This window comes from Pollicipes pollicipes, unplaced genomic scaffold (genome assembly GCF_011947565.3).
Source record: "Pollicipes pollicipes isolate AB1234 unplaced genomic scaffold, Ppol_2.1 Scaffold_4881;HRSCAF=5763_pilon_pilon_pilon, whole genome shotgun sequence".
Lineage (NCBI taxonomy): Eukaryota > Metazoa > Arthropoda > Thecostraca > Pollicipedomorpha > Pollicipedidae > Pollicipes > Pollicipes pollicipes.
The window spans coordinates 32,059,934-32,074,651 of record NW_023596576.1 but is presented as its reverse complement, the minus strand read 5'-3'; the positions used below and the strand labels follow the sequence as shown (position 1 = coordinate 32,074,651).

General features: G+C 57.6%; 1 protein-coding gene across 1 annotated transcript in view; it reads right to left on the bottom strand.

Moving 5' to 3' along the window:
- Positions 1-733: 733 nt before the first annotated feature.
- The window catches only part of LOC119100257 (Golgi-associated PDZ and coiled-coil motif-containing protein), a 36,844-nt gene continuing 22,859 nt past the window's right edge, over positions 734-14,718 (bottom strand). The window contains exons 5-12 of the mRNA XM_037223365.1: positions 13,692-13,867; positions 12,387-12,512; positions 11,874-11,970; positions 10,959-11,084; positions 10,472-10,596; positions 4,604-4,733; positions 3,967-4,001; positions 734-812 (exon numbers count right to left, since the gene is read on the bottom strand). Coding sequence (XP_037079260.1) covers positions 734-812; positions 3,967-4,001; positions 4,604-4,733; positions 10,472-10,596; positions 10,959-11,084; positions 11,874-11,970; positions 12,387-12,512; positions 13,692-13,867 — 894 coding nt within the window. The remainder of the gene's footprint in view (positions 813-3,966; positions 4,002-4,603; positions 4,734-10,471; positions 10,597-10,958; positions 11,085-11,873; positions 11,971-12,386; positions 12,513-13,691; positions 13,868-14,718) is intronic.

Genomic DNA, 14,718 nt, shown 5'->3' with positions numbered 1-14,718 from the left:
GCCTAAACTCAATAAAAGTCCGCCAGCCGTATCGTTCTCATTTTTTGCTATTGAAAATATCGATTAAAAGTGAATAGCATATAACGTTCTGAATAAAATATGACAGCAGAACTAGGCATGTCCGCCAAACTTACCCTGTTAAGGGACACAACTGGACACAGATTAAACTCACAACACGCACAAACTGACGGCAAGTTACACTGAAAGCCCTCTTTCGCCTCATGATCGCCTTGACGTACAAGTTGTGGAGATACTGATTTTCCTCGAAACACAAATCTTCCATTCTGGCAAGGGAACAGAAAACGGCTAAGCACCATGACAAGTGTGCAAAAAGTTGCCAGATAAAAAGTGAGACAAACGGTCCTACAGTTCTTCTCTTCACAGATGAGCCGGCAAGCGGTGGTGGTCTGATGCTCGGGCACCACTGGGCACGAACAGAAGGTCACCCAGGGGTAACGTATGACTCATATCGGTGCCGAAGCTGCGGCCAACGTGTGCCAAGACCCGACCGTCGTCACCAGCCGGCCACAACAGTGACAACCGTGCGATCTGTAAATGTTCCGTGCGTACGCTAAACACAGAACAGCCATGTCGGCAACTGCAACACTATCAATAGTTCACATGGTGGTCGGTACCATCAACTGCGGCCACAATCCTGCTGACAAAGTTCCCATTAACAACTGTAGTCACGGGATAGTTTCTTACTACGAAGTCAAACGGTGTATTTTCGGGATCACGCGGCCCAGACGGCGATGAACTTGACCCAAATGCGCAACTTTTTGCGCCTGTCGCCAACCCAGCCAATAGCTGGCCTGCGGGCGGGCCGCTGACACGGCAAGGTCATGAACCACGTCGACCCTCCCCAGCATTCTTGCGACGCGGCCAAACGCAATGAGACGCTATTCCCGTCGCAGAGGTGGAGCGGCCGCCACCAGGCGTGCGTGCGGGCGGGGTGCAGCGCGGCGGGCGCGCCTGGCTGCCAGCGGCGGGGGTGAAGAACCGCAGGCCATGCACGCACCGGCGCCAAACTGACCGCGCTCAACAATAACACGCGCAGCCGCCGACCCTGACCACAGACAAGCGCGCGGCTGGAGCGGGCAGGTGCGTGCAGTCCGTCACGAGCCCCGGGCTCGGCTCTGACGAGGTCGCGCGTCGTGACCCCCCGGCCACGCGCGTGGCCTCCGGTTGGACACCGACCAGCTGTTGCGCGTTTCGGAGACTAGAAGGGATAACGAACCCGAAGATACGATGCGAGGCGAGAGCTTTGTCGAAGGCTCCACACGTTTGTTCCCAGACTGGCAGCGCACAGCGGTGCACCATCGCCCCAGCACGTTCACTCAACGGGCCCAGTCCCTCTGCCAACGCCTGCATTTGCTCAGCACTGAATAGAACACATTGAGCCGGCACAGTAAGGCGGGCCGGTCAGACTTTGTATCACGTTCCAGTGGGATCCCTTCAGTGGCAGCAGTGCTGGACGTACAGCGGAAGCCAGCGCACACACTAGCGCGACATTCCCTACATTTCAATCGATCAACCATGCTATCAAATAATCAGATAAATAAATCACTCAATTTAAAACGAGATCAATCGCCAGCACGGTCGTAACATTGCTACCCAGTCACCTGACATGTGTGGGGACAAGCTCAGTCACCTGACACTTGCGGGGAAACGCTTCTCCGCCGGGAAGTGCCGTCCCCTCACCAGCGTCGGCACGTGCCTGACACTTGCGGGAGACGCTTCTCCGCCGGGAAGTGCCGTCCCCGTCACCTGCGTCGACACGTGGGTCGCCCCCGCCATCGCCGCGCCTCCCCGCCAGCCCGGGCGGCCGGCCGTCGTGTCTGTCTGACTCAAAGCCTTGCCTGGCATGAGCAGCTGAATGGGCGGCCGGCCGGCAGCGGGCGCTGACGCATCGCCCGCTCTGTTTGGCTTGGAGTGAGAGTCACGCGGGAAGGTCAGCACGCTGTTTGCACACATTCCTGCTGCCATCCGGGCCGCCACACACCGCTCTCCGGCGCCAAGCGCATATTATTCAACGGCCGTATAAACATTCAGCAGTACAAACAGCTGTAACAGATCGGGAGAGCGCTGCCCTCCCCCCCCGCCCCCTCCCCGAGAGAGTGCCGGGACAAGCCGGCACAGTCGCTAGCGGAAAGATACGGGACGCCGCCGACGGCACCGCGCTCGCGCGAAAGCAAAGTCGACTGCGATGGGCAAAGTCGGCGTGGACGACAGAGATTCAATCCCGCGCCGCAGCGACTGACCGACACTGACGCTGGCCAGACACACTTGGTCACGTGGATACGCAGTTAGAGAAGACGACCTGCAGTAAGAATTACCAGCTTTCCCGCTCCACCCTTCCCAAAACCCGACCCAACACCATCCCCGCTCAATAAGCAGTGTTAAATAATATACCATGAGACACAAACACACGAAACTTACGATCCATCACCAGACAACACACGCAACAAGTGCCTCCTGGGCTCGGTCAGGCCCAGTTGTTTCGCCTGGTTATATTGTAAACACGGAACATCTCTCCTACAATGTACGTCAACGCCCAAAACAAATTGCCTCGAGCAATATTATCTCCAGTGGCACACACCCACGCCCACATACACAATACACATACTGGAAGGTTCGCTCGCGAGATTGGCACGAGCCAGAGCCAGCGCAAGGCTACAACCGTCAATCAGCCGCCGCGAGACGTGCCCCACGTGGCTTTACTTTACCAGATCACCCCTGAAACAGGACTAACATAAAATGCCCGAACATCTCAACGCTCAGCTATTTGGAGAGCCACGCCGCTGCTTTGGTCTTTCCGGTCCACGCCTTTCACTTCCTCTCCCTCAAGTTCACATGGCCCAACTGCAAGGCGTGAGTTTACCCATGCCGACTGCGATCCCTGCAGGCAAGCGTCCCGTTTTCGACACCGCGGAGACTGCCACCGTCACGGTGGGCGCCGGGGATGACAGGCAATGGAGGCGCTGCCCGCGGAGCCCAGCGTCGGCCGCGCTCTCCCGCGCGGGTCTCCCGAGCGAGACTACACGTCTCTACTTCCGTTGAGCTGCCGCTGCGGCGGGACCGGCCGGGAGCCGGCTCCGGCCGTCTCCAGGGCTGGCGATGCCGTCTGCGGGCGCGGCGTCAGCGTCAGTCGGGCGCGGCGTCAGCGTAAGTCAGACACGCGCATGGCGGTCGGGCCGGCGCCCGGTCGCCGAGCCGCTCCATTCGCGGCGCACGACGACGCACGACACGACAGGGCACAGCACCGGCGCTGCACAACACAGCACAGCACACACAGCCGGCGGCCACGGAGGGTCGGCCACGGAGCCCCTGACGGCACAGCCTGGCCACACTGTTTCGAGTTAGACCGGGGATGATGTGGGATCTGCCGCCCGTCGTGCCGGGGGGCAGTGCCGAGGACTGGGGACGAACCGCCGGCCGAGCAACGTTCTAGGCCACCCGCAGACACAGAACGGCTTCGGTTGGACCACAGGGCATTCAGGGCTCGGACGCCGGCCGATGTTCGCGATGACTCAAGCTCGCAACCATCCCACTCGCGGAGTGTGAGCCCACGCAAGGAAGGAATACGGGTCTAGGTCGGAGAACCCAGCGTCGGTCCTGAGAGAAATTTACTATCACGCAACGATGCATAACACGCCGCGCCCATCCAGATCGCCGCTGCGCACCCCGGGCATTGGCAGCAAACCTAGCGCCATGCGCGGGAGTAGCTTTGTTTGCGGCGACCAGCAGCGGCCGGCTGTCCGTCTGGACGTGTGGCCGGCTGAGCGACAGCGCCGGCGCGCTGCGCGTGTCGCGCTGGGGCGACCAGCAGCGGCCGGCTGTCCGTCTGGACGTGTGGCCGGCTGAGCGACAGCGCCGGCACGCTGCGCGTGTCGCGCTGGGGCGACCAACGGGATGTGGTGCATCCCGGCTGAGCGAAGACTGACGCGCCAGCCCGATGACTCAGACCGGGGCCGGCTTTGCTGCCACGACCTGGGCACCGCCTGATAGACCGTACCAGGAATAGGTCCGCGGCACGTGTCATCTCCCCCAAATCGAAATCGCCTTCATAATTAAGAGCCGGCTACATAGCGACCAGCTGTAGTGAATAATGGAAATATGCATAATTTTCGAAGTTGTTTGTTTACATGATAACACAACCATTTCCCCCACTTGAGGGCCTAGCCCACCTGTCACTACCCCCCCCCCCCCCCCCCTCCTCCCCCGTCCCCCTGACGTGCACACATCCACTGGGTTCTGAAACAGTGCCGGACCTCAGACCCGAAACAGACTGCGAGGACGCCCCGAGCCCGCAGGACCACACCCAGCCTAGCGGTCTGGCCGACTCCTCAGACTTCAGAGATCAGCAACACTCAGCCACTTCACGGTTTACACAGCCGCCGCTGCTGCCCTGCCAAACTCGCTCGCGTTCGCAGGCCCGTCCGACTAGATCCGGACGGCACGAGGGAGGTCGGCCGGTGGTGGCGCCCGGCCGGCGGTCAGGACTCACCGAGGGAGGCCGGACGGTGGTGGCGCCCGGCCGGCGGCCAGGACTCACCGAGGGAGGCCGGAAGGTGGTGGCGCCCGGCCGGCGGTCAGGACTCACCGGGAGCGGTCCCTGTTTCTGAGCGGCGCCCGGCCGGCTGGCGGCCGTCCGCGTCGGCAGCGCAGGTCGGGCCGCGCCGTTCTCTCGGACCGGCACCGGCGACAGCGGCGAGTCCTCCAGCATGTCGTACCTGACCGGCGGCGGGCATAGGTCAGTGCTCGCCGGTGGTGCCGCAGCGGCACAGCCTCAGACGGTCGCTACGGCCGCACCGTGTGTAGGGTACGTCGGAACACAATGTCAGCACTACCTTACACTATGTCGGCACTACCTTACACTATGTCGGCACTATCTTACACTATGTCGGCACTATCTTACACTATGTCGGCACTATCTTACACTATGTCGGCACTATCTTACACTATGTCGGCACCATCTTACACTATGTCGGCACCATCTTACACTATGTCGACACTATCTTACACTATGTCGGCACTATCTCACACCATGTCGGCGCTACCTTATACTATGTCGGCACTACCTTACACTATGTCGGCACTATCTTACACTATGTCGGCACTACCTTACACTATGTCGGCACTACCTTACACCATGTCGGCACTATCTTACACTATGTCGGCACTACCTTACATGTGCAATCCCTGACCCCAAATTAAGATACACTTTACAGCAGTAGTTTATAGGCCGCATTTTAGTTGGGAGGCTCCAATCCCCCTCTCCAACCCAACTTTCGAGAAGAAAGTGGGCCCGGTTCGGGGGGAAACCCGTTTGTTGGCGCATTTCGAGTGGGCTTGTCATTTGTTACCGTTCAGACACACCGGCTTCTTTATGCGAAACTACACTCGTGCTGTTGCTGTCGGATGGTTTTGAGAACAAACCAGCTTGGATGTAGTCGCATTTTCGTATTACAATCACGCCTAAGAACTCTGTCAGTTTCGGAACAACAAAGGTCAACTTGAACTTCGGGCATATGCTGTTTGCAACGGTATGGTGTTGTTTTAATGCCTCTTGACCATGCGGCCATACTCCAAAAATATCATCCACGTCTCTAAAAAAAACTAAAAGCTTGAGGTACGAATTCCGATCTAATTCTGATTCGCACGCCACTACATACGTTCATACAAAACTTCCCCCAAATAAGTCCTCCACTTTGGTGCAATGTGTGCTAATGGGATGATGGAAAAATAACGTGTGTAATGTGCGCGAGAGACAGAGACAGAGACAGAGACAGAGACAGAGACGGAGACAGAGACCGACAGAGACAGAGCGGATCGATCAGCTGGGAACATCACATCCTCGATGGGTACTCTGATCTGGAGAGACCGCTAGCCGAACTCAAATCTGGACTGGATCGATAACAATGCTGACGTCAGGAACTGCAGTAAGGAGGTAGGTCATCCAAGACTAGGACATGTCTACCACATGCGGAAACAAGTGAATTATCGGCAGAACTGATCTGTCCGCATCGTACACGTCATTGCACAATGCCAGCTTTGGGCAAACGTCCTGACGGAACGTCTCCGATATGGATGTAACAGGTAAATTATCGTCCGACAATGCACTCTAGTGGTACGACAGCATCCACACCCGATGGTGATGATCATTTGGGCTTGAGCGGGCGCCGACTGCCTGGTCATATGGCACCCGTAACTAAACTTCAATTTAACAAATGAGTGAAAACAGTGAGGAGACAAGGTTACGTCATATATATGCCACAAAATTATACGCCCTCGAGAACACTGGAAATGTGGACGTCCTTCGCCAAACTCGCGGCACCTCCCGAAATGCCGGAGCGCGTCCGGCGCAGGAACCCTTGTTGTTAACCACTGCGCGTCCGGGAAACCAGAGGTACAGAGTTCGATTCCCTGCGGTGCCCACCCTTCCTGCCAGGGCGAGAGGCAGGCGACATCATACAGCCTGAGCAGCTGAGTGCGTCGTAAAGCCCCAATGGCGGTGACAATCAAGGCATACCGTGCAGAATGTCCGTGATACACCGTGTAATTAAGACATATCCCGCGGTGTAACGCTCCGACGGCGAGCACATCGCGGTCGGTCTTCCCCACATAATAGGCATCTGTGAGTCGCATCTGTATGTCCTTCTCTCAGGCCGGATGGCATCACTTCATCCCGCCTCATCTTACGACAGCTGGACGCCCATGGTCCCAACCAGCCTACGTCCCTCTCAGTTTGTTGGCGGTATGTACACTCCAATCCGCTTGTCACCGCTCGCGCACACGGATGCAGTTATTACTGCATGCAGGCCGTCAGCAGGGACTCTCATAGGGATTAGCAGGGACGTCAGCAGGGAATCTCACAACGAGGATGCCAGTTGCGTGTGTGGAAAGTCTTGCCACGGCACCAGCTACTTCATTAGCCCATGTGCCAACGTGGCTCGGTATCTCGTAGAATGCCATCAGCTTCCCGGCTCGGGACAGTGTAGTGAGGAGAGTTAAAATGCCCTGAGAATGCGATGTGACTAATCCAAATCCTGCAATGCCATACGGCATTAGACTCCGATAAGTCTGTGTTAAGGCAGTGAATGCATTAAATGCAAACGCAAATAAAGACATTAGGTATTTAAATACTACAACCGATAGCCAAAAGTCATAAGAGTCCGTAAGACAGTCGGATAAAATTAAGTGTTGATTGTCGCTGCCAATGTCTACAAAGTGGAGCGCTTCAAGAATGGGTACTAGTTCGGATGTTCAAACCGCTGCACAGCCACGAAAAGCATAAGACCGTGTGACAGGACTCTGCACAGAAGCACACCCAAAACGGGGATCCGCTTTAGGTCCGTCTCTGTGGGTCTTCTCGTGAGCGGCCATGCCCCAGGCATCCGCTTTAGATCCGCCTCTGCAGGTGTTCTCGTGAGCAGCCATACCCCAGGCATCCGCTTTAGATCCGTCTCTGTAGGTGTTCTCGTGAACAGCCATACCCCAGGCATCCGCTTTAGATCCGTCTCTGTAGGTGTTCTCGTGAGCAGCCATACCCCAGGTTGCCAGGTCAGATTCAATGTTTCCACCGAGGCTACCGTGAAACATATGTTCAGGGATAACGCAGATGTCTTCCAGTCCAGTTTTTACAAAGCTAACTGCTGACATTTGCAATTCTTGTTTTTACTTCACAATATCGCGCTGCCAGAAGCAACGAAAAAAACGCTTTCCACAATACGACAAAGAGGCTGAAATTTATTTTGTCACGCGCGGTTTTTCCACGTATATTACCGCAAGGGATTGTGGCGAGCCCCGCGCTCAACGCACAGACGGCAGCTACACTTTATCTGAAGCTGTCGACGTCAAGTCATCTTTATGAAAACAATGTCTTCAAAAGTATGTAAACTGTAAATAATTTCAACGCGTTTCTCCTTTTGTCACGCTCATGTGGTGACGTGATAAGGTGTGATGTGTTTTGTTAGCCAGATTTTCGGACAATGAACATCCAAACATGCAAACACACGAGAAGCTGCTATATCACATCAACAACTCTACAAAATGCAACAAAAAGCGGCACCCACACCGAACACAATACGAGACGGGTCGGGAAATTGACAATTTGTACCATCACGTAAATCCGACGTTATTTTTGACATTGCATTACCGACCAGCGGATCGAAATGAAACTGCGGAATGCCTGTGGGCGCCTGGAAGCGAGAGACATCCGTTAGCTTGAAAGTTTGAAGATCGAGTTGCAAATGTACACAAGATTGTTTGTTATCGATGGGGCAGGATTAGAATCTCCTGAACGTCACTAACTTGACTCTAGCTCCAATGGGCAAACATTTCCAAGGGTGCCTGGCAAGGACAGCGCGTCCAAAATTAACCTCTGCTCAGGTGACAGCATCGCAAATGAGACCCAAACTCCGCGCCACGGTCCTATTCCTCCCGTCCAGCTGCGGCGCGCGACTGCTGCTCCCGAGACCGGACGAGGCGGAGCTGTGCGCGCTGGCAGGCACAGCGCATGGCGCGCACCCGAGCGCTGCGACGCGACTCAGGGCGACACTCACGCAGATGGAACGCGGGAGCGGGGTAGGGGTGGAGGGAGGGGCGGGGGCGCGCACCCGAGCGCTGCGACGCGACTCAGGGCGACACTCACGCAGATGGAACGCGGGAGCGGGGGTGGGGGTGGAGGGAGGGGCGGGGGCGCGCACCCGAGCGCTGCGACACGGCTCAGGGCGACACTCACGCAGATGGAACGCGGGAGCGGGGGTGGGGGTGGAGGGAGGGGCGGGGGGCAGGTGCTCGAGCGCCAGCTGGCGGCTCCGATGGGCGCAGGGAGAGCGGCGCCCTGGGCCGACCGGCCGCGCCACACCGCACCGCACGGCCGACGCGGCGTCGGCCGGTGAGTCTAGCGCCCGCCCATACCGCCGCGCGCCTCTGGCCGCGACGCGCCGCTCGGCGGCCGAGCTGGTCAAGAGGAGCCGGCGCGAGCTGAGCCCAGCGTGAGGCGTCAGGCCACGCGCGCCACAGCCATACTCCCGGCTCAAGTCCCTTTTTTCTCTCTTAGACTTCCCACATTCCAGACTTGGCAGCAATAAAACGCAAGTTTCCCTCAGGTTTCGCACACATTCAAGAAGACGCTTAAGGGGACGCAAGCCCCTTTGCAGGAGAGGGATTAACTCCATTTTTATATCGAGATGATAGAGATTCGTGATGCATGCTTACTCTGATATTTAAAGTTAATTTGTATTCCTAGTAATTTTTCGGCGAGATTGTAAACATAGGTTTAAATTAGTCAATAACAGCTAAGCGCAGCTATTAAGTCTTCTTGCCTGCCAACTGACAAAAGCTATTCTTGGGTGCACTCTCAGCAACACCTACACACCCGATCTTACCATAGAATGACATATGGACCCAAATATTTCGCTAAAAATAGAAACGGATATTTTGCACAGCTAATTCGGTCAGCGAAACTAAACATGTGTGCATCAAAACAAAATTTAACGAAAGCGTTATCCGCACCCACAGCACCTGCAACTCGCTCTTAGTCCCAACCCTTCCTCTCTTGTCGCTGACTAACACTCAGCGTCTCTCGTCTACAAAAACTGAAACATTTCAAGCGACAACGAGGCCTAAGCCGACAAATCCGGCCATAATCCATAGGCTGGCAGCACCTGAAGTCCATGCATAGTCTCTGAGCTTGAGCCCAACACTCCGCAAATCGCGTCTTGGCCTGGAGCCGCCGCCCCCGGCCCAGGTGCAGGAGGGGGGGGGGGGGGGGGCGATGGCCAGCCGTGTTACCTAATGGCCGCGCTGTGAGGCCTGACGGTCGTGACGCAACGCGCCAGCTGTCGGCCATTCACCAGCGCCGGCCCGCTGCCCCGCCGGGTCACGCGCGCGCCTCGAGCCGGCGCCATGACGCTGGCGCCGCACACGGCACGCGGTGCGGGGGGGGGGCACTCTCGGCGCGAAGCCACCGGCCAGCGGCATGCAAGGACGCCCGACGCTCTACGCAAGCAGCCGATCTGACTGGTAGTGAGCGTCAGCTTTAAGTTCACGGTCCGACTGAGGCGGGCTATTGGCATCACGATACAGAAGTTCAGATTACCGTCGTGCGTGCGTGCGTGCGTGCGTGCGTGCGTGCGTGCGTGCGTGCGTGCGTGCGTGCGCACGCACGAACACACCAGATGATATGATAGCCCAAACAATTATTCCACCAGACTTACGTAACTTGCTAAGTGCATTTGCCAGGAACATTATGCATACAGAAAAACCATACCAAAACCTCATTCTTCGTAGAATAACCAGAAGAATGGGGAGACAGATGGGTTGATATTTAGGCTACATGCCTTTATCAAAACGAATATCTTCCATTTGACAAAAGCCTGTAGCCGAAATAAAACACAACAAATATGTGACGGATCTTCACCATCAGTCATAGCATTGAACCATATGACAGTGTTTATCGTGTTACCTGAAGTGTCCCATGTCGTATATGCCTTCACTGAGGTCCTCCGCTATCGTCGGCACATACTGCAACTCGAGCTTGATGTCGCCGGTCACAGATGACAGCACCTCCACTGCCTCCTGGTGCCGCACCTGCACAGGGACGCGAGGCACATGGAAACCAGCTCACACACCACACACGTCCAATTCGATATAATGCGATCATCATCGAGCCGTTGAAAATTCGAGGATCTGACGCCCAGTCGTGGCAACAATCACTGAACTCATGATCCGCACTCGGCACCAGCGAACGGAAAGTAGCGTACACCATTAACAAACGGGCCACAATGCGACACTCGAGACGCCGTTCCATTTCTTCTACAAAGCCAGCCAGGCTTAACAAGACGACCGTATTCAGCGTCCCGACAGAGCGGCTCATTTTGTGGGCGGTTCCGCGCGAAGAGCAAGGCAGACCGGCCAAAGGGGGGGGGGGGGGGAAGACCTGCTGCTCTGACCTGCTGCAGGCTGATATCGTTCACCGACAGGATGGTATCGCCCACGTGCACCAGACCCGAGCGGTCGGCGGGTCCGCCCGGCTTCAGGGCCGACACCACGATCGGCACGCCGTGCTCCTCTCCACCCTGAGATGAGGTCGCAGCAGGTCAGCACGTCTCACTTGTGTTATGGAGGACTTGTGTACCTCTTCACCCTAGCCAGGTGACGGGAAAAAACTGGGTCGGGCCAAGACTACCCTGGATTCGTGCTCCCCTCGACCCGCGATCAGGTCATGGGGGTCAGCAGTTTAATCAAGGTCTCAGGGGACGTGACCTCCGCACTGTTATCAGGTCAAGGGCGCAACAGCTCGGTGCGGATCACAGGGACCCGTGCCCCCCACCTCCACCCTGAAGTCAGGTTAAAGGAGGCCGCCATCATGGGAGGTCACAATCAATCTGTGCCTCTCTTCGCGGTGTAAAAAAGCCGTCCAATGCAGGCACCCAGGTCGTCCAGGCCTCGTGTTCCCACAGCACTCGTGTTCCTCTTCCTCGAAATGAAGTACGGGCAAAGAGGTGACCGTCAGTCAAGGTTTCAGAGCCCATGCTCCTCTATACCTTTGTACCGAGAGTCAGCCATGCCCACTCCCCCCCCCCCCCCCCCCCACCATCACAGGGTCCGAGCCGGCGTGGGTCTAGCGGCGCTCCTTCCTCCCAGCGACAGAGGCGCCCCCCCCCCCTCCCCCCCCCCACCGTCACGGGGTCCGAGCCGGCGTGGGTCTAGCGGCGATCCCTCCTCCCAGCGACAGAGGCGCCTCCCCCCCCCCCCACCGTCACGGGGTCCGAGCCGGCGTGGGTCTAGCGGCGGTCCCTCCTCCCAGCGACAGACGCCCGCCCGCCGCCCCGCTCTGCGCCCGGCCGAAGCGGCGGCTGGCCTACCGTGATGGACATGCCCAGACCCTCCTTGTCGGCCTTGGTGACGTGCACCAGCCGCGGTCCGGTCAGCTTCGGTTCCCCCGGCGGATCACGCCACATCCTGGCGGCACCGGGGCTGCTGTCATGTTTGGTGTGGTGAAGGAAGGTCTCATGCCTCTCGTGTTTCGGCGTTTTTTATGCTTACGATGATGGCGGACTACAGCAGCAATGAAGTGCATTCCATTGTGTCAAGAGACACAGTGAAAGAGAAGAAGCAAGGCTGCGCCGGAGATGATGGGCGAGTATCGGTATCAATAGTGATTTCTCATCGCAGCATTGACGCTCAATACACTTGTTTTGACTATCCTGACTGATTGCCTGCATCCAACGAGTTACGGAACGTCTGTATCAGTATAACGCATCTAAGATGTCATCATCAGGAGCGAAAACGCCCAACGTCGATAGAGAAGAGCTGTGGCTCCCTTGATGCCTGCCACAGCAAGGGTGCCGGTCGGCGGGTGAGCTCGAGGGCGTTACCTGCTGCGACAGGCGCGGATGAGAGTCTTGTGCCGGTGCAGCTGGATCTCGGCCTCCAGCTGCGCCCACAGCCGGCCGTGCTCCGGCCCGTGCAGACCGCGGCCCAGCAGCTGGATCTGCTGGATTCTGGCGGCCACAAGGCAGGTCAGGGCAGCTCAGACCGCGCCAGGTCGACCCAAGTCGAACCGAGTTATACCAGGTCGCCCCAGGTCAGATCTGGCCAGGTCATGTCATGCGGGAAGGGTCCGCGTCCAACTGACGCCGGCGGGCATATGCTAACCGCGTCCGCTTCGGCCCGACCGGGTGCCACCTCAGCTGTTGTTCGCAGCAGATGTTCGTGGCATGTCACCGCAAACTAGAATCGAGTGTGAAGATGAACGTTAGCGACGTAGGCTACATACAAAAACCAGCTCGGATAATGACTGTCATGACGGCCATAACCAAACCGCAATTGTGTTAATCTTTCTGCTGGTGCCTGAAGTAAAACCACGGTCCCCGCCTCCTACCCCAATACCGCCATGATGAGAAGTGATATCAGTAACAAGCAAAACCATCATGATGATACTGATGATTGGGGTTTTAAAGCGCGCTGCCTGCGAGGGTCATTTTGTGACCATAACAGTGGAATGACTTACGCGGCGTGTACATGGCTGAAAATCCTATGTCAGCTAGAAATGAAAACAGTTGACCCGTAGCTACCAAGTGAGATTTGTTGTCAAGCACATCAGAACGGGTCCGATATATGACATTCCGGAATAAAAAGTTCGCTCTTCGACAAATGCTGGACATGCGCACACAACATAGGGGACGGTGAGTGGTGCACTGCAGCGGGGTCAGCATGGCCGGTCTCCACCACACCACAGAAGTCGTGGGTCGCGTACGTGTGACCGGCTCAAAGTCTGCAAAACGCCACGTCTTTTCGCCGCGCCTTACGCGAACTCGACGGCCATAAGCCTCACTGTGGCTTGACCATCTTAAGGTTAAGGTCAAGGTTAAGGTTAAGGTTAGGGTTAAGGTAAGGTAACGATAGCATCCTCGTCATGCTATTCCAGCAACGCTACCAATTTTATTTAACCTAGCTCGCTAGGCCAATCAAAAGCAAGTTATTACTGACATCTGGATGGACCGAATATCACTTGCACCAACACACCAACAACGCACGACAGCCATATCAGTATTTTTTATAACGCTCGGCCTTAGGCTAATAGCTACCGTCCATACCGTATCACCATACACCGACGTGCGCCATCGGCGGTCACGTCGCCGGCGGCGCTACCGGGGCCAGGGTGCCGTCCGGCCGCTCACCTGCCCGCCAGCTCCTTGTCCATGTACTTGGCGGCTAGACGGCAGCCAACCACCTCGCTCTGCAGGCTGACGATGTAGCCGTTCAGCTGGTCCGCTTCGGAGCGCAGGCAGCGCAGCTCGGCCAGCAGCTTCTCCTCACGCATCAGGTCCCGCCGGCGCAGGTACAGATCAGAGTCCTGCCGACAGGGAGGGAGTGGCGTCAGGTCCCGCCGGCGCAGGTACAGATCAGAGTCCTGCCGACAGGGAGGGAGTGGTGCCAGGTCCCGCCGGCGCAGGTACAGATCAGAGTCCTGCCGACAGGGAGGGAGTGGCGTCAGGTCCCGGCGGCGCAGGTACAGATCAGAGTCCTGCCGACAGGGAGGGAGTGGCGTCAGGTCCCGCCGGCGCAGGTACAGATCAGAGTCCTGCCGACAGGGAGGGAGTGGTGTCAGGTCCCAGCGGCGCAGGTACAGATCAGAGTCCTGCCGACAGGGAGGGAGTGGCGTCAGGTCCCGCCGGCGCAGGTACAGATCAGAGTCCTGCCCACAGGGAGGGAGTGGCGTCAGGTCCCGCCGGCGCAGGTACAGATCAGAGTCCTGCCGACAGGGAGGGAGTGGCGTCAGGTCCCGGCGGCGCAGGTACAGATCAGAGTCCTGCCGACAGGGAGGGAGTGGCGTCAGGTCCCGGCGGCGCAGGTACAGATCAGAGTCCAGCCGACAGGGAGGGAGTGGCGTCAGGTCCCGGCGGCGCAGGTACAGATCAGAGTCCTGCCGACAGGGAGGGAGTGGCGTCAGGTCCCGCCGGCGCAGGTACAGATCAGAGTCCTGCCGACAGGGAGGGAGTGGTGTCAGGTCCCGGCGGCGCAGGTACAGATCAGAGTCCTGCCGACAGAGTCGCAGGGAGTGACGTCAGGTCCCGGCGGCACAGGTACAGGTCAGAGTCTTCACGAGCCCTGCCGACTTTTCCCCTAAATGTCCTGCCATTGGCCGTCTCTCCGTCGCATGCCGAGCATCGAGGTGGCCCTGATGTCGACACGCTACCATGGACC